Source organism: Ceratocystis lukuohia (assembly GCF_044167205.1).
Source record: "Ceratocystis lukuohia strain C4212 chromosome Unknown Supercontig1_pilon, whole genome shotgun sequence".
In the NCBI taxonomy this organism is placed as follows: Eukaryota; Fungi; Ascomycota; class Sordariomycetes; order Microascales; family Ceratocystidaceae; genus Ceratocystis; species Ceratocystis lukuohia.
Window position 1 is genome coordinate 1,996,534 of NW_027263520.1, and position 19,470 is coordinate 2,016,003.

The window sequence follows — 19,470 nt, forward strand, 5'->3', positions numbered from 1 at the left end:
AGACTACCCAGCAAAGAGGGTACGTGAAAGAAAGAGTGAAAGAAAGAAAGGAAAAAAAAAGGAGGCACCATTCAAATTCAAGGATGTGACTCTATTCGTTTAAATCTCGTCCATTGCATTAAAGAATACATAAAATCCTGAATTAAAAGACCGCCGACAACACCAAAAAAAAAAAAAGATCAATAACGTGAGGGATTTCAGGAATGTCACTTTTTTCTCCCCAACATAAAAGAACCCCATAGCAAAATGAAAATTGGTCATTTCCTGTTGACTCCGTGACTGACTGCATTCGCGTCAAGTCAGGATTCGGAAAAAGGAAATTGGACACAGCAAAAGGCAACAACTCCAACTAAACCAGGAAACAACCATTAACCGCAGTATCAGTAGTAGAGAAAAATGCTTGGCACACAAAAAGTCAGAAAGCAAAAAAAAAAAAAGAAAAAAAAAAAAGAAGAAAAAAAATTGGGTCAAAAATGGACTGCATCAAAAAAGCCAAGCATCGAAACAATGGATGCTAAAAGCGAAGGGAATAATAACGAAGAAAAATGAACAGGGAAAGAGAATGGAAGTGCTCTCAGGACGCTTGTCCTACGCCCCTGGCCAGCACAGCAGGAAGCCACAAAGACGAGTGGCATTTACTCGGAGCTGGACGATGATGAGCTGCTAGAGCATGTCACGTTGAGACCCAGGTTACTCAAAGCAGTGCCAATGTCGATGTTAACTGACACCGCGCCAGCAGCCAGGGCATCACTGAAGTAAGTGATGTTGTCGCCCCCGTTGCTGACAGCCTTGCCGACCAGACCAAAAGGCATTACGCCAGTCTCGCAGTAGGGCTCCTGGAGAATGGCAGTGGTGACGGGGGTCTGGTCAATGTCGGCACGAATAGAGTAGTTGTTCGCGCCGGGTCTCAAGATGAGGTTGTCGATGTAAACGGTACCAATGTCAGAGCCGTTAAACATGTTGGAGAATGTAGTGTTGCCCTGGGAAATATAGTGTTAGTGATATGTATATCGGCATACGATGAGTGTTTCTACAGAGGGAAGACTTACGACATCCAGGGTGAGCACGGTAGGGTTGGGAATCGAGGTGTCGGCCCTGAAGTTGTTGCTAGCAGAGAGCGAGATGTTGGCATTGGTGACAGACAGGCCCTTGAACATGTTGAAGCCAGTAAGCTGGACAACCTTGTTGAACTTGAGCTTGTACTTGATGTACAGGCCCGAAAGCTTAATCTTAGGCTTGCCCTTCACACGCAGGCCAACAGTCTCGCCAGCCAGCAGATGGGTGTTGAAGCGAGTGAGCGAGGTCATGTTGATAATCTCAATGGTCTGCTCAACGGTAACCGTCGTGTTCTTGGATGACCTGTTCTTGGGGAAGCGGATGAGGCCAAAGGGGTAGTCCTCATCGACATCCAGGGAGAGATAGGCGTCAAAAGGGAAGATGGTGGCGTGGATGCTACCAGGAGTGTGGATGTTAGAGTCAACGCCCAGAGTGAACGAGTTGGCTCTGGTGTTGCTCATGTCGATGCGCGTAATGTTCAGTTTAGAATCGTCGACGCGGTTCTGCATCAGCTTGGGGATAATGGCGTAGAAGGTCACTGGGAGGAAGATAGCAATGATAACACCCTGGCCGAGGAGATAGGCCCACCACCACTTCTTGAAGTGTCGAATGATCTTTTGTTTCCGTGTTAGGGGCACGGCAGCAGCGACTCCGGCGGGAGTCTCGAGATTCTTGCTGTTGGAGCCATCCGAGACTCGGGACTCTTGAAGACTGGCAGTCATCTTGAAGAGGGATTGTAAGTGTAGTGTGAAGAGCAAATGGAGCAGTCAGAAGGGGTATGCATAAAGATACTATGAGAGAAAGGAAAATAGGAAAGGCAAAGAAAGACCTGGGAGCACTGTTGACTGTACAAGCTTGAACGGCTTGGATATGGAAACCACAGCTATGGAGAGCAAGACGTGACCCTAGACTCGCGACCACGAGGGGAATGCGTCAGATTTATACCCATATCTTCTCTAAGAGCCCGACTCTGATTTTTTTCTTCTCCCATTCTTATTTGAGCTCTAGTTTGCTCTCGTCAACTTGGGTATTACTTAGCTCACGCCCTATCCATTCATCGACGTTTTTGTATTCGTCCTTCTCACGCCCCCCTCCCCCAGTTCCCCTTCTCCACTGCCAAGAAAAGAAGTAAAGTTAGCCGCATGGTCTTTTGAGCTTGGCTTTCTTGATTGGTTTTCATGATGGCTGGTGTGCGTGCAGCTGTCATAAAGAGGAAAGGAGAAAAATAAAGAGAAAAATAAAAGAAGGGCTTGTCCCCGCCAGAGATTACGGTAGGTGTGCTGTAAAAACTCAGCGTGGTTCAGTCAAGAAGGTAGTTGCCGCATGGCAAAGCCTCGAGTCCACTCGCACCTGCCTCTAGCCACAAGTCTCAGTCTGAAGACCGACAGCCACAACGTTGTTTCCCCTTTTCTCCCCAAACACTGCCAAACTTGGACATATATCCGCCAGTAGGACACCCACGTCCCCAACTTCTGTGAGATCCGGGGAAGTTTCTTGACCAATGCACAAGCGTCTGTTTGCACTTACCATACAGGTTATGCTATGCCAAGCTTTATTTTTTCTCTTGCTCCATCTCTGCTCCATCTCTGCTCCATCTCCATCTCTCCCTCTCTCTCCTTCTATATGCAGGACCCTTGATGTCTTGTCCAGATTGTAATTCTAGTGTCTTCTCTAAGTCGTCCTCAGTTCTTCATTTGCCTTAGTGTTTCTCTCTCTCTCTCTCTCTCTCTCTCTCTCTCTCTCTCTCTCCCTCTCTCTCTCCCCTCCCTATCCCCCTCTCTTCCTCTCTCCTTCTCTCCTTCTCCCTTTTACTACGGTTCCACCATAAATTATTAGCTTAGATTCTCTGCTTACAAGGGGAATGAAACACATAGCGTCCAAAAAAAGGCAGTTCGCTTTTACCATTAGAACTCGCTTCCTACTCATAAGCTCTAAACAGTAAAATGACACCATCCACACCGCTGACCCCATTATATTCTGATACTGCAACTCTGCTTGCTTTTTTTGCCTATATTACATCTAGGCTTGGCAGTGATCCAGGTCCTGTCCCCTCGAGCTCAGGTCTTGCCATTCCCAGCCATTGCCTCGTGAGCACACTATGAGCTCTTGCGTGTTATCTCCCACCAAGATGTAGACTATTGCACGGTTCTCAGCGCGGGCTTTTTTCCCCGCAGTCTTTCTAGTTTCGTATGGAGTTTAGGGTCACTTGGTTAACTTTATTGTCATCTACTCCAACACCCTAGTCCGTGTGGCTAGAAGAAAGGCCTGCTATACTACCCCAATCCCCCATGGCTTGCCCTGATGGCAAAAACAAAGTGCGGCTTTCTTTTCTTTCGGAGCCTCCGCCTTTTGCGCTTTCCCCCAAGTCTGTCTTGTCCCCTCGCCCTCTTCCTTCCTTCACCTCTGCCTTCCTGCACCTCTACTAGTGGGTGTTTTCTCCTCACTTCTTGGCTCGTTTCTGTGCCCGATCGGAAGCATAAGTCTTCTTTTTCGAGCCGGTTTTGCTTCTGATCACTACTTCGTCCGAGGGTATAGCGGCTAAGTGGCGGCTGGTCATAGTTCCCCTAGGTTCCTGTATGGGCTGAGCTGAAATGGCACTGGCCATGTTGTTATCCCCGCGCGCTGCAGCAAGCCACTCTGAGCCTTTGTGGTTGTAAGCATCTAGTCTAGAGGGTTAAACACTCATAATTAGCCTCACAACATGTCGCCCTCCTGTTATGTCCGTCCATCCGTCTGTCTCTTCTGCCACCCCTGTCTTACTTGTCCTTGAATATTGGTCTTTGTCCAGCATTGTGCGATTCTCATGGCACTCGCTCATCTTTTGTTTGATCACATCTGCCTCTGTACATCCATGATCTAGCAAATCTTCGTGCTCCGGCGGAGCCGTCAGGAGACTTTCTTATTGTGGCCCCAAATCCCAATCTCGCAACACCAAGTCCCGATTCCTCTCGCTCTCGCTCTCTCTCTCTCCTCTCTTCCTCCTCGCTTGATGGATGGGCCTGTAGGGCTTGAAGGGGATGTAGACGTGGCTTTGTTTTAATTTCTTTCCGTCCAAATTTGCCAAAAGACATATTTCTTCTGCGCCAATGCCATGCCCATGGCGTTTTTCTCTCCCCTCCTTCAGATCAGGCAAGTAAGTGGATTGTCAAACACAGGAGCATGAGGAAGAAGATACCGGGCAAGGTCCTAGGGACAAGTCTAGCCTACACCCACCCATACACATACCCATAGGTCTCAGAAAACAACTTGTTAATAATCTGCAGTTGCCAGGGGATATGCATGAGCCCAAAATGAGTGACTGGCCAAGCAGACCGGTTGGTTGTATTCTAGTCCCTGCCAATAGCAACATGGGGAGGGGGGAGGAAGGTGGCAAAAGCATGTTCATTCCGTGTAATCACGCCGGATGTCTTGCTGCGCGACTGTTTCCTGCAGAGATACACATGGGCCGCAATCTAGTGAGGGGTGTGACTAGCTTGCCATCAAGCCACGGAGAGATAGTCGAAATAAGCCGCCAAGACTATTCTTGATTCCCCAACAAAAAGTTGAAAGAACCTTTATTCAGCTTCATCACTAGACTGGCTAGTACAATGGCACAGAAAGAGGTAGGCTAATTAAAGGGAGGGGAAAATAGAACTGCAGGCCAGAGTATTAGAGCGTGAAAAAAGGTTAACCTTGACAGAAGTGCTAAAACATAAAACCAAGGATTACGGAGAAATAATAGGAGTCCCCTGTATACATCGTTGTGCCCTAGTCCAGGCAAGCCGCAGCAAGTATTGGGGAGGGCATATAGCCAAATGAACACGATACCAAGGCCAACCCAGTCCGTTGTCGTAAGCAAGCAACTTAGTGCGAAGCAGTTTACAGGGAATGGCAAGGTTGTACTGCAGACCAGAGATTTGAGCCCCCGGTTCTTTCGCTCATGGTCTACGGCAAGGTATCACCAAGACTAGCTTAGAAATATCGTTGAGGCAAATGCCCGGATCTCTGCCTCTCGCATTCTTTTTTGCCTCCTTGCCTCATTTGGCGTAGCTTGCCCTGTCTGCTTGCCTGGCTCTTCGGCTGTCATTTGCACTTGTAATGAAACGCCGCTTTTCTCTCTCACTCTGATTTCGGCGTTGTAGTCAGAGCCGCCCTTTCTCTTGTTTTCTTCTTCTTCTTCGTCTTCGTCTTCTCTCTCTGTCTCCCTCCCCGTCTCTCCGTCTCCCCTTTTGTCCTCCAACTCTCCTTCGCCTTCTTTCTCCTTCTCTCTCCCCCTTCTCTCTCGTCTTTTTTCTCTCCTCTCAAGCCTAGTGAGCTTCCCATAGGATCTAGCTGTCCGTTACCATGTGCCGAAGTGGAACTGTCCCACTCACGCTTCTTCCTTCCTAAATCTGTTGATTCTTGCTGCCTGTATACTTGTAGCCCTAAACTGGCTCTACTTGCCGTCGTTGATCTCTTATCGATATGAAATGTTCGGCCAATCAGCCAACAAGAGCAAGATTATTATAAACCCTTATTCGCACAATGATAACCCACACGGCATATTAGGGTTAGTCAGCACTCCTTCGCAGTCTTGATGCTGGCAAAACAAAAAAACGCTGCCAAGCCTCCTCGCAAACTATCGTCAAAGTCAAAATGAAGTCAAAATATGCTTCTTTTTTCAAAGGTCTGACAAGGAACAATAAGCAGGGACCATAAAGCCAAGCTGTCAGAATCTGGGGAAGCATTTTGGGGAAAAACAGATGAAGAATCCCGGGCTTGCCTTAAAGGGAGTGGACAACGCCTTCTTCTCGGAAAAAAGGGCACCCATTGTGCGGCCTGACAACATTTGACGTGACCAGCTTCCCGGAACTACACACCAGGGGCCGAAAGCTTGGAAGGGCCAAGGAATGCAGGAGCACAGAGACCATGGGCTGATCTGAGTTGGCGTAGGTCTGTCTTAGTTGTCCTTGATCACCAATCATCTCAACTTATCCTTTCTCCTTGGCTTAGACGCGGAGTTGCGGAGTAATTATCCACCACACTCCCGATTCTTCTGCACTGAAGCCATCATCCGTACGACCCGATTTGCTGCAGCCAGATTTCAAATGCTCTAAAAGACAGCCCGACATCTCCTTCTCGATTAGCTTTGCAACTCCGCTCTCCGTGTCGCCATGCTGTTCATTAGTCATAACGCCGAGCAAGCGATTGATATTTGAGCTGTGTTTAGCACATGTTTGACATATCGCCTAGGAGAATACCACACGAGAATTTATCCTCACAATTACACAAACCGGTACAAATATCCGGCCGATAGTCCAGGCTATGCCTGGGCGGTTGTTATTTGAGACGGAGGCGGAGTTGGTACCCAGCTTTAAGGGAGTCCGGACTAGGGCAGGGCATGTCATTAGTAAGAAGCCAAGTGCAGGACCGGAATATAGCCCATAGCGAAATTCCACTATATATTTCACGATATCCCCTTCGTCTTGCTACCGGTTTTCTACTTGAATTTCCTTGACACCAACTTTTGGTGCGTTACGACTATTCCCATCTGCAACTAAACCTCTGCTCTGCCATGTTACGTCCAACCTCTTATCCGAAGAACGACATTCGTATCGGGCTAAACCACGAAATACCTGCCTCTTGAACCGCGGACCTATCTCACAAACAGTGATACTACCACCTTAGACATCCACGCTTCTTGGACAGTTGGAGAAATACTAGTCTATGGTCGATCAGATTCATGGGCTATGGTCTTGGTTTCGCCCTTCGCAGCTCCCGCCCAACGACCTCAGACCCAACTCACCAATCTTCGAGACAGGTGTGCGAATCAGTTTAGAGGGAGGGGCGTGAAGGTCAATGTCTCAACGCCACTGCTGCTGCTTTCAGTACGCTTGACAAATACTATTTCGTTAGGAATTAGCTCCAACCGCATAGCACGCCTTTTTACGTAGCTCTAAACGAAAGCATGCACATGGACGCATAGCGTATCGCTTTGCCATTTTCTTGTGGTGGAATCCGTGAACAGTCGCTTGGCAGGCAGCAGTATCTTGATATAGCAGATATGCTGACGCCAAGTATCGACTCTGTCGGGTTTACGCTAGAAGCTGTAGGACACACACATAGATTAACTGAACGCGCATAATGAAGCCTGACTGTTTAAAGTATTGTACACACAGATATCTTGTCCGTGCTTGTCCTGTCAATGGAGGTCAAGATGTATACGTAACAAACCCTAGTAAGCAGTGTCTTATGTGTCTTATAGCCATAACCCTAAGGCTTCACGCCGGGCCGCTGAACGGAACAGAAATTCACCGATGCCATTCACCGCCTTTTTCTGCCGCTTATCGTCGCCACTTCCAACCTCACTCAAGCCATCATGAGTTTTCTCTGCGGAACCATTTACTCACAACCATCAATCCACATCTTGTGCCACTCATATTATATTTCATTCTCGCGCACCAACTAGCCTATGCGAATCCCCGATAACAGTTGTTTGTAGCCTAGCATCCTCTCGCTCAACCTTGGGCCTTTGCTCCCTTCATTTGCCTATGAACTTGTTGTACTCAGCGGGCCGGCGTCAAGCCGCTCGTGCCTGCGCTCGCTCTTCAAGACTCCCATCTCCCGATATCGCTTGTCCACGCGCTTTGCGACTGCCTAATATGACTTGCCGTTTATTACACCATAGTCCAGGCTGTTGCAGACCCGCCGACTCCAACTCGAAGGGCCCACACAGCTCTAGTCCACCTTCGCCTGAGGCCAAGACCAAAGCTGAAAGCACAGCTCCTCCTACTACAAGCTCAGCCCCGAGGACACACTATGATATATTCCCCGAGACACTTCCACAAGGGCCGCCGCCACACGGCCACTTCCCAGTCGATGTACGGGCTCTACGACGCGAGTTCCTGCGTCTTCAGGCACAGGCACATCCAGACCTGCACCCAGCCAAAGACAAAGTGCGCGCACAGAGTATGTCGGCGCTGATCAACACAGCATTCAAGACACTCTCAAACCCACTCCTACGTGCACAGTATCTGCTAGGGTTGCGGGGCATTAACCCCGGCGAAGACGAACAGGCGCGTGTGGATGACCCAGCATTGTTGATGACGGTGATGGAGGCCCACGAGCAAATACAAGAGGCCAAAATGGAAGCGGACTTGAAGTCACTGAACGAGGAGAACGAGGAGAGAATCAAGGTTAGCGAAAATATTTTGGAGAAGGCCTTTAAGGAAGACGCTATACAGGCAGCTGTGGAAGAGTCGGTGCGGTTGAGATACTGGGTCAACATCCGCGACAGCATTCATAACTGGGAGCCAGGCAAGCCAGGGACGGTGCAACATTAGACTGTGCGTAGCATTAGGAGATTGCTGTAAGTTAAGGGTTAGGGAGTGGGCCAGCGGCTAATGATCTATGATGGCATTTTATAAAGACACTGTAGGATAGAAAGAAGATGCATCGTTGCATAAATAAGAAGAGATGATGTTGCAACGTGATGCCAAAGACGTCAAGGTGAAAAGATACAGTAGAGTCTAGAGCCCAGGCTTAGATAGCCCTAAATGTATGGATAAAAGCGGGGATTGTTCTTTGTCAATAAATGCCCCACTATGATGAGCCCGCCCCAGAGCTTCAACATAGCTTGGAGCTTGAACTTCACAACCAAAGACAACCCGAGCTTCAGTCCTCATCAGCAAATTGCTTAATCGTCATTTCTGCTGCCAGAAAAATTAAAAATAAACCCTGTAGCCCAGGCTAATTTAGATTGTACCTGCGTACCCATCGACACATCTACAGCACGATGAGCGTTACACCACAAGTCGCCAAGTCGATAGCGAATATCGAGAGCCTCACTTCCGACAAAGCCTCCTTGTATCAGAACCTAATCCAGACCCTCCCCTCTATTTCCAGCCCAGAAAATCTTCTTGTCGACTACAATGCCATCACGGATTCCTTCAGCCACGCACAGATGGGTGGGATTGTAGCCACCCGCAGCGTGATCCAGACTTTCATTGATAAGCTACGCAGCACGAACCAGCCCGATCTATCCATCAGTGTTGGGCAGCACCTGCTAGGCGCCCTCGACACGCTGGCCGCTGCCAGCTCGGTGATTGAGCAGGTGGCTGAAATCCGTGAGCTGATTGCCTGCGCCCACGAAGCCAACGAGGACTTTGCCCTAGCAGCCAAAACCCTTGCCGAGATCCCCGTTGACACACCACAGCGAAAACTTGCACCCGGGCCGCTGGCAGCCGTTTGGGTGCGTATCGTGCGTAACTATCTCGAGGTCGATGACACAGTTGCAGCCGACATGTACCTCGGCAAGCTGATCCACATTATGCATGCCGTCGATGACCCCGAGCTACTCCTCCATTATTCGCTGTCATCAGCACGCGTGCTTGATGCCACCCGACGATTCCCCGATGCTGCTGCACGCTATATGGAAGTCTCGGTGTCACCGATCATTGCAGAGGAGGAGCGGTTGCACACGCTCACCATGGCTATCAAGTGCGGCATTCTCGCCCCGGCAGGGCCTGAACGGACTAGTCTGCTGGGCCGGCTATACCGCGATGAACGCAGCAAGATGCTGCCTGAGCACGGGATGCTGGAGAAAATGTTCTTGCAGCGCTTCATTTCACCGACCGAGATCGAGAGCTTCGCCAAGACGCTGCAGCCCCACCAACTAGCACTCACTGCTGATGGTTCCACGGTGCTTGCGCGGGCTGTGGTTGAACATAATCTGCTAGGCGCATCACGGCTCTATGCCAACATTAGCTTTCCAGCTCTCGGCGAGCTGCTGCATCTGACACCCGAGCGGGCCGAGGCGACCACTGCGCGCATGATCGAGCAGGGCCGCTTAGTCGGCAGCATCAACCAGCTGGACAGCCTAGTGGTGTTTGAGAAGGCGGAGCCGGCTACATTCAAGAAAGAGGATGAGAACGCAGTTCTCTCACACAAGGACAAGGGCCGTGCTACAGTTAGGAACAAGAAGCATATTAAGCAGTGGGACTCGAATATTCAAGGCTTATCGGAGGAGATAGAGAACATCACGGATGCACTGCAGCAAAAGTTCCCAGTAAGTCATAGCCACGCCAGTTGGGATATTCGGCTTCGTAGTCGGTTTCACAGACAGAGGAAATGTTACTAATATGGGAATAACAGGAATTTGTTGCAAGCAATCTCAAGGTCTAAGATGCACTGTGCAGGCTTTTGTTTTTGTTTTTGTTTATTTTATTTTCTTCTCTTTGGACTGATAGGAAGAACTAGGCTTGCTTTTGTATCACACGCACACGCGCACACACACATGCACAGGCACAGGCACAGGCACATGCACATGCACACAGCAACACTCTAATGATGATGTTTGTTATCTTTCTTTTAGGTTGGCCTTTGGCGTTAGGGAAATGGATTATGACAATTTAAGCGCCTACACATCGTCATACGGACACATGCACAACAACCATTGTCTAACACAGATGATAGATTTAGATACTTCAATTACAGCGTATTGAGATGGGTTAGGTTCCACATGATGACAAATCTGGTCACAGACATGCCTCTTGTAGCATCAGAAAACAAAAAAGAACAAGGAACATTGGCAAAGTTGACTAATAACGAAGAGCTATATCTCCTGCCTATGCTATCCGGTCATGTGCCCAAAACCACTCCTACAAGAGAAGCAAACAAGACATGCCTCCTCTCCGGGTCTCGAGAAGCACCGAGATTAACGAATAACGTCTCCAAGTAATAGAAGGAGAAGGATGAAGCAGAATAAATCAGTCCCAGCCCATTAGTATGCGAGCAAAGGGAAAATGAGCGTCGTCGTATGCATTTTTTTTTCGTCATAGTCATCGCATGAAAAATAAATCGAGGGGATGCAAGCGTAAAAAAAGAAATAGATAAGGGGGGACAAGAAAAGAGAACAGAAGAGTAACCATAAGAAAAATAACGGCCAGAAAGCGAGGGTATAGTAACGTGGCACAACAAGAGACGCCAAATCTAATAAGAAACACACAGAGAAAAGGAAATAAGAGGAATAAAGACAATCTGAGCCGCTACCAGCATCATCTGAGCAGGAGGCTGGACGGCATCACCCAAGGTTAGGATATGTCTTTACGATGTACCATGATGTAGCCCGAGTCCAACCGTCTTGCTGCAACACCAGGCTCATCCTCGGCTACGGCCACGTCCCAGCTACGCTTTGCCAGCCTCTTGGATCGTCGCACAGCTGTAATGCCGCCGTTATGGACGTGTGAACGGCCGATAGATGTTGCCGCGCCGCTTCGAGTAATCCCATGACTGTGACTGCGCCCATGGCCATGCCCTGAATGGCCAAATGGGTGGTTTTGCGATGTGTTCTGATGTCGAAGGTTACCACCACGTACACTCGGTCGTGTTGGTGAGGGGGAGCTCAGGAAAATATGACCATCGCCATCGTTCATGCGACTCGAGGTATCAGGGAATGGAAAGTTGGCTGAGCCAAGTGAATAGGTCGGGCTAGCTGAGCCATTAGAAGAGGATGCTGGCGAGGAGAAAGAGGATGATGAGATGGCCTCTACAGCAGATGCGGCGAGACAAGGGTCTCCATGTGTTGGTGGGGGGATGGCGGGAGTGTTGGGAAGAGCTGAAGTAGAGGCAATTGCAGCGTGTATATCGCCAGGTTTTCGTGTATTTTTATCATTTGCTGAGACTGAAGCTGTGGACCGTACTGACGACGACGGTCTGATGTTGCATTGGCGTGTCGGCGTTAGTGTGTGTGGTGATGAAGGTACGGACACAGATGAAGCAGGAGCAGATGCGTTTTCGCGATCACGTGCCTGCAGGCTCTTGAGGATGCGGATCAATTCGTCAGCAATGAAGCCGCCCATCCAGTCGTAGCCATCTTCAGTAAGGTGAAGGCCGTCATTCCAGTACAGTTCTCTACTTTGGTCGTCGAGGCTATGGTAAGGGATCCTAGTGTGGAGGTCAAAAGCGTAGCTTTACAGCAAAAAGAAGCTAGGTTAGCGAAACACAGACCAAGTGGAATGGATAATCGGGAGAAACAAGCAACTCACAAGCCTTCGGCGCGATGTTGCATGATAAGACGGTTTACTTCATCACGTCGTTGTACCTCATCCGTCGTGCTAGTTTGAGCTTCGGGGATAGTGAGAGCCAGCACGTTTTTGCCTTTTGACAAAGGCACGGCCCAGATTTCTTGAAGGCTTTTGTAGATATCCTGTGGTGAAGTGCCGTGGGCGATGTCACTAAGACAGCATGTTAGCACACCGGTTGTTTTTATTTGGTTAGAGCAGGCAGATGCCAGAAAAACATACCTAGTGCCGCCAAGGACGATTGTCCAGTCGTATGTTACCTCGCTCCCTGAAATGCATGTTAGTAAAGTGGCTCTAGAACGGTCCATGTACTGTGCTAGAGAAGCAAAGTAAGGAACCTCAAAAAGGATCGGATCCGAAGGCAGGCCCTTACATCTTAGGTTCATCCGCGAACTAAACATGCCATCGACAACAAAATCGTCAGGCTGGCCGTCAGTATCAACACTGACGTCGAGCCGAGGGAACTCATCGCCGAGCATCAGATACAGGTTTCCGCTATATGGGTGGGCGCCGGCTCCAAGGTCAAAATACCCTGAAGTGAGAGAGTCGCCCAAACATAAAACGCGGAACGATTTGTGGGGGGGACACGGAAACGACAGAAGATCAGCCTGACCGTGTCGCCGGGGAGCAGTCCCGGGGAGAGTGGTGAACATGGTGGACGGTAGACGACGGGCTGGTGGATAAATGGAGGATGTGAGCGTAGTATGCAGGCAGATGCAAGGCAGGGCGAAGTAGTAGTGGAAGAAGTAGGAGGGTAGTACTGGAGTGGTGCTATGTGAATTTATAGTACGGATGATTGGTTGTTTTTAGCAGAAGTGGTGTTTATAGCGAGATTGAAGCTGAAAATGGATCTTGAATTACAGAACGCTGCTGATGCAAAACGGAAGGAGGGGAATAGAGAGACCGTCGGGTAGTTGAAGCCGGCGAGAAGATGCAAGGCGCAAGACGTGAAGAAGCCTTGGCGGGGCTGATTTGGGCTGAAGGGGAGCCGTTGGGGGATATGCAAGAATTTCCGGGGCAAGATTATGGAGATAAGCACCGAGTAAAAGCCGGCTTGGTGTCGTCTTAATGAGGCAAGTTATTCTGCGGTTTTCCAGAGAGGCAGGCCGACACTCACGGGCAGACAAATAAACAAACAGCAGCACCTGATCGATCTAAAGGCGGGGAGACCAGACTCGAATTTCAAGAGCAGGTCTCGGGAAATTAGTGGATGGGAGGAGGAAGACAGCAGAAGGGTAGAATAGAGAGAGATCGGTGGTGCCGTGGTCTGAGCAAGCAACGATCTCTCCCTGGTCAATGGGCCAGTCTAGAACTTGGAAAGCAGAGATGAGACCGAGGCCCCAGGAAGGAGTTGGGAGAGAGAGAGAGAGAGAGTCTGGCTAATGTGGAAACGCTAGTTTGTGGATGGTGTTGTAATGGCAATGGTGTTTCTTGACAGCCGGACGCCCTGTATATTGTCTGTGTGCGTGCGTGCGTGTGGTGTTCAGTGCTTCAATTCTTGGCTGCTGCGTGTGGTTGCCATATAGAGCCTGTTGTTGTCGTCGATATTACAAGGTTTGTGTGTGTGTGTGTGTGTGTGTGTGTGTGTGTTTTCTCTGCACAAACGACAAGAAGGAAGCTATGGTCAGATCGTGGCAGAGTCACCACGAGAACTGGAAGCAGAGTGGCAGCAGTAGCGGCAGCAGCGGCAGAGAAGAAGCAGCGGCAGACGGAGGGAAACGTGACGGCCAGGAAGGGGTGAAACAAGAGGCCACGAAGAGAACGACTATCAGGCGGGCTTTCAGGCAGGCTCAAGAGCACAACATGACACTATTGTGCACAGTACCGAGATGGGCAAAGGAAAGGGAAACAGCTCGTGATGGAAAAGCCCTACAAAGAAGAACAGGATGGGAAAAGGAGAGAGGGAAGAAAGAAAGGAGCGAAGAAAAAAGAAGATTGGGTAGTGAGAATGGGAAGCCAAACAGGGCCAGGCAAGGGAGGAGAAGAGGAAAAGACAAACAACCTCGAATCTAGATTTAGGCTGGGCGGGCAAGGAACATTTGTGTGCGTGGTACGGGTACGTTGGTACAAATAAAGTACACAAGTACACAGGTACATAAGCTACATAGCTACATTACGACTTGCTACAGGTAAAATTCTAACCTGGCTGGCTGGCTGGCTGGCTGGCGCTTGCCTTGGCTGGTCTTGGTCTGGTGTGGTCTGGGCCTGGCTGGCTTGGCTAACAGCTGTAGCAACAGGTACTAGCCGTCTGGTCTTTTTGTTTTTGGTTCTTTCCCTGGGCGGCTTTTATTCTTTTTTTTTTTTTTTAGAATGAGGGGAGAAGAAGAGCAACAAAGCTAGGCTTCCTTCTGTCAGATTTGAGGCAAGCCAGGACCAGGGCTCTATAAGAAAATAAAAGGCGGCAAAGCACCATAGGCAGGAGACGAGACAGCAGCACGCAGGCAGGAGACGAGACAGCAGCACGCGGCCAGACAATGACGAAATAAGGAGAGCGAGACGGGGGAAAGAGAAGCAGCTGGAAGCCGGAATATAACAAGAAGGCGTGACCCCGTCTTAGTGTATCATCATATACATGCGTGTGTGCGTGCGTGCGTGTGTACATGTGTTGTAGGTGTGGGATACGGTGATTCCATGCTAAGATACAGGACGGACCAAGATGCTGAAAAAAAAAAAAATCCATTACATTGCTCATCTGCGGGCTGCTTGTTGTCTGGCTGGCTGTTTCAGCAGGCATGTCGAACAACAAAGGGAAAACAAGGCAAAGCTATAGGGCTCATCATGCTCCAGAGCACGGCAACTGTCACGCGTCCTTCCCACCGCTGGCTGTGCTGCTTTCTTTTTTTATCTTCTTCTCTTCTTCGTGGGCCAGGAAGAGAAAACTGCACCACCATGGAAATGGACAGCAAAAGCAACCAACAAGGCAGGCAAGCACACGCAGTCACAGGAAAAAGAAAGGCAGCGAGAAAAGAAACGTGGACGGGCTTTGTCTGTCTTGTTCTCTCTCCGCGTCAAGAGCCTAGCCTAGCCCCTTCAGCCCGGTCTCAGTCCCAGAAAGACCAGCCAACCAACCGCTGGTTTGCGTCTGCGCGCGCCGCTCTTCACGCTCATCTTTCCAAACTTGCTGCTAGCAATTTTGCTGTATGCCACATTCTGGAACCTGGGCTAGACCCGGTCTGGCCCATCTGTGCACTGCGCTTCACAGCCCCTGCCCTTTCGTGTTGTCTTGCCTTGTCCCTGCAGCTTTCCAGCTTCCAGCTTCTAGCTTCCAGTTTCCAGTTTGCTGTATAACTTTCCGCTTTTCCACTGCCACTGCCACTGCCCATTTGATCGGCCATTTATGGCGTCTCTGTCTCTGGTCTCTGGTCTATCAGCTATCATGATGAGCACTGGAAGCGGGAAAAATAGGCCTAAAAAATGATATAAATTTTATTTCACCTCACATGTTTCACTGCCTCCCCTCTCTGGAAATGCAGGCGTTCTAGCCTTCTGTAGTGGACCAAGCAGCGAAGCCGAGACCCACTATAACATCTTACTACCCTGCCAGAGGTAAGAACAGCAAGACAAACAGAACAAAGCCAGCCCAGCTGGCCATTCACACACCCCCCCTAAAAAACTAGACCGACCGGTCTAGACCAGACCCACTTTTCACGGGATTCTGTGGAGCTCTCGCTGGTGGCCCTCCTAGAAGTCTCTCGTAGGAGGAGTCTCTGCGTTATTAAGGTGGGGGTGGGGTTTGATACAGTTGATAAGGCTGGACTACGTCTTCTCGCATGCCGACAAACACTCGAACCCGTGGTGGGTGATGGGTGATGGGTGATGGGTGATGATGGGTCGGTCGTAGGTTGTGGGTTGATGCAATGCGATGCGATCGGCTTCTTTTCTCCCCTCACTCTCCTCTCCTGACTTCTCTACTTCCCTCTCTCTCCCCTTCCTCCATTCCCTCCCATTCTTCCCCTTCCCCTCCCCTCCCCTCCCCTCCCTCGCCTCTTGCATGCTCTCTACCTTGCAAAATCCGGGTTATTTATCCCAATCGCTCACGGCAAAATACCAGCAATTCTCCAACACCACGCAGAAGCGACCAAATTCCGTTCCCTCATCCCGCCCAACTGAGGCGTAAGTTGATCCTGCTCCCTCAAAATCTCGTATTGTCCGCTCTCCAGTGGACTAGGGAAGCACAACAAGAAAGCCTACCAACAGGACAACCTATACACCTATACTTGTGGCTCGTATGAAACTTGATGTCTATCATGTGCACCCGCTACCAGGAATACTCAACTCTAAGCCTCCCCAAAAAAAAAAAAAAAAAAAAAAAACACCACCACCACCACCGCCGCCGCCGCCGCCAATATCAATACCAATATCAATACCAGCAAACTCCGGCATGTGGTGTTATCCAGTGCAGTGCAGTGCATGCATGCAACCTTTAGTCACAAGGTGGCTCGATTCAGGCTGCTACTGGCCAGCTTGTAGGCTTAAGCACCGCCGCTAAACAACCCCGTGTTGCTGCCCTAGACCCTCTGCCCTCCCTGCCTCGCAGTCCATGCCCCTCCCTCTAGTCCGAATCCAAAAAGACGGCATGGTTCTAGACCAGTCTCTGTTGTCATGCATAAAACAAGCCATCCATCAATCACCCCATGCCATGAACACAAAACACCGTAACTAGCAGCACAAATGCAACCATCAAGCCTATTCAAGGGCATTCAAGGGTGTAGATCAGCAGAGCCTGCCCGTCCCATCCACTTGCATCCACTCGCATCCACCGTCTGTATATAACAACGCTGGATGCGTTGAACCCCTGCCCTGGTAATTCTTGCCTCGTCCTATCTACCCTGCCTCTTTTTACACTGCTCCACCGCCCTCCTCTGTCTTGTATTTCCTTGTGCGTTGATTTTCTTCTGCTCCCCTTCGTTCCCTTCTTTCCTCATCAACGCATTTCGAGCATGTTCTCCATTAACCCCAACCCTTATCGTATGGGGGGGGGGGGGTGGTGGTGCAGCTGTGCAGAAAAGCCGCCCAGGCGGCAGGTTTCGGTTGGCGACTTTCTCAGAGTTTCTTTTTTCTTTCGTTCTGCGTCGTCTCCCCCCCTTCTTCCTCTTGTTGTCTCCTCTTTATTCTCCTCCCGCCGAATGGAATTGTCTAGACCAACCAACAAGAGCCACTCTAATCTCATACGGCGGCCTCAGCTTCTTCATACCGATATCATAGGCGCGTTATAATATATAACGCCGTGACCTCCATAGTCACTCATGTTTCTGATTCCACCTTTTGAATAGCTTAAGCTGCACGCACACCTTATCTCTTTCCTTGCCACAAACCTGGATCTGCTTGGGGGATCCGACTCCTTAGACGCTTTCCATCGGCGTTTCTTGCCCCCTCGGAGCCGACGAGCCATCTCAAGCCGCTAACAATGAGGAAAAAAGGAATTTTGAAATGTGCCTTCATGCCTTAATTAAAACCAAGCGTGAAAACTAACTCAAAGCTTGGAAAGACCACCCAGAATCTGAACCTCCAGTTGGCAAAACGCGGGGAGGATAGGGAACAAACTTCTATCCACTAAATCCTTTGGATACCAGTGGCCAAAGGGCCAAAGGGCCAGTAGCCTGCCTAGCTTCTAGAAGGATGCCAAAAATGAGATAAAACCCAATCAATTGGATTAAAAAAGGTGCAGCAAAAACAGCCAATTATCGTCGCCCGGCCAGCTCGCCCATGCATGGCATGGTAAGAATCAGCGCTGGCCGTCTTCCTATATAGCATTACATTCTCTTCATTCTCGTCTCATGTCTTGTGCGGCCATTGGTATAGGCGTCGGCGTCAGGGCAAAATGAGGAGAACCGAGAATACAAAATAAATAAAAAAATAAGAAAATAAAAAAATAAAAAATAAAAGGGGAGGGGGGCCTCGGTCGTAGGTTGCAGCCCGGGAATAACGTTTTTTTTCGCACAAAACTTGATATTCCCGATGGCGTTGCTTTCTTTCTTTCTTCATATTTCTCATATTTTGTCTGACATATAATACAGCATTCAACTGAAGAACCGATTACTGGATTGGTGCGCACTCACTCAGCTGACTATATTTTGCTGCCATGTTTTTCCTCAAGTCGCCCCAGACTAAGCTGCCTCCCTCCTCCCTTGCTCTCCTGAACTAGTATGTTTTTCGATGGCCAAAGACGCCTCTTAGCCGAGGTAGCATAGATGATAAGTAGGAAAAATGCCTTGCATTGGTCCCCAGCGGCCCTTGTCAAAATTGCGGCCATACCAATACCAACGAGTGAATGTAGGGCAGCTCCTTCAAAAGCCTCCAAGGTTTAAGCGAGCCCATAACCCTAGAATACACAGCTATATATATTTCCAGGGTTACGTCCTAAAGCCGTCGAGTACACAATTCATCCACTTGTCTTTTTGTGATGCGGAGAGCGTGGTGATAGATTACAATAGCAGAAACTAGCCGCAGTTGTGTAGAAGCTCCAAGCACCGTGGGTATAGGATTCATGTCCATAAATGGAGTATGGAGTTGCACCTAGTAGCGCAACTGGCATGATGCAGCCGCCATAGCCGATAGTGTAACTTCAAGTCTACGCTTGGTAGGCAGTGAAAAAAAGAAGACGAAACGAGAATGGGGCCCTTCTTCAAGCTCCGTAAGCTACCAGCCAAGAGCTTACTGTACAAACAGGTTTATGAGACCAACTTCCTACCGCCCTTTTATACCTGGCGGGGTAGCACCAGATCGCATCCAGAACTGTTGGCCAAAGTTAGACGCACACCTACACCGCACTGCTGGAGGAGGGTACAGAGAGGGGGAGGCGCGCCAAACCAGAGATACTGGAGTCTGTGCCTCCCAGCGACTTGCTTCCCTGTTTCTTTTTTTTCTTTTGTTTTCTTTATTCACCCATCAAGCAAGCGGCGACAACGACCGAGAGATATCCTGTGCAACAGTAGTACAAGACCTCTATGCCTGCCTGCAAACATGTGGAACTGTGCATCATTTCGCTTGTAGAGGAAAGTACGGCCAGTCAAATGCATACAACCCATTCTTTTGGCATTGGGGAATAGCCATATGCAGTAAACATGTGCATAAGTGTGGTAGGCGTTTAATAGGACATCGGAGTCCTGAGAAGGCCGCAGTGTCGTACAAGGAGCCAACAGTGTCACTTGGAAGCACAAACGCATCGATGCAGGTTCTAGACTTGGTAACAACAGTTAAATGACGAAATTGAAGCTCGCTTGTATACGTGCCGCTCGTTTTTTATTTTCTGAGTCCAAATATACACACCATTGCACTTGCGCCGGCTCGTCGCGTCCGAGTCAGTCTACCGGAGCGGTGTGTAACCCTTATACAAGCAAATACATGTATAACCCTAATGCGGATAACAGACCAC

The 19,470-nt window shown here is 49.5% G+C and overlaps 4 protein-coding genes across 4 annotated transcripts; 2 read left to right on the plus strand and 2 right to left on the minus strand.

The window, feature by feature from the left end:
- Window positions 1-635: 635 nt before the first annotated feature.
- Window positions 636-1,778, minus strand: HOO65_010508 (uncharacterized protein; the record flags this gene model as incomplete). Its single annotated transcript, XM_071005976.1, has 2 exons — window positions 636-980; window positions 1,050-1,778. 2 exons carry the CDS (start codon window positions 1,776-1,778, stop codon window positions 636-638), a joined length of 1,074 nt encoding a protein of 357 aa, XP_070862330.1.
- Window positions 1,779-7,676: 5,898 nt separating this feature from the next.
- On the plus strand, window positions 7,677-8,357 carry HOO65_010509 (J-type co-chaperone jac1, mitochondrial; the record flags this gene model as incomplete). Its single annotated transcript, XM_070999735.1, has 1 exon — window positions 7,677-8,357. The coding sequence occupies one exon, from the start codon at window positions 7,677-7,679 to the stop codon at window positions 8,355-8,357; it is 681 nt and encodes a 226-aa protein (XP_070862331.1).
- Window positions 8,358-8,809: 452 nt separating this feature from the next.
- HOO65_010510 (COP9 signalosome complex subunit 4) lies at window positions 8,810-10,197 on the plus strand (the record flags this gene model as incomplete). The annotated part of the gene is made up of 2 exons (XM_071005836.1): window positions 8,810-10,081; window positions 10,168-10,197. 2 exons carry the CDS (start codon window positions 8,810-8,812, stop codon window positions 10,195-10,197), a joined length of 1,302 nt encoding a protein of 433 aa, XP_070862332.1.
- Window positions 10,198-11,105: 908 nt separating this feature from the next.
- HOO65_010511 (uncharacterized protein) lies at window positions 11,106-12,748 on the minus strand (the record flags this gene model as incomplete). Its single annotated transcript, XM_071005720.1, has 4 exons — window positions 11,106-11,958; window positions 12,060-12,248; window positions 12,318-12,363; window positions 12,469-12,748. The coding sequence occupies 4 exons, from the start codon at window positions 12,746-12,748 to the stop codon at window positions 11,106-11,108; spliced, it is 1,368 nt and encodes a 455-aa protein (XP_070862333.1).
- Between the last annotated feature and the right edge of the window lie 6,722 nt (window positions 12,749-19,470).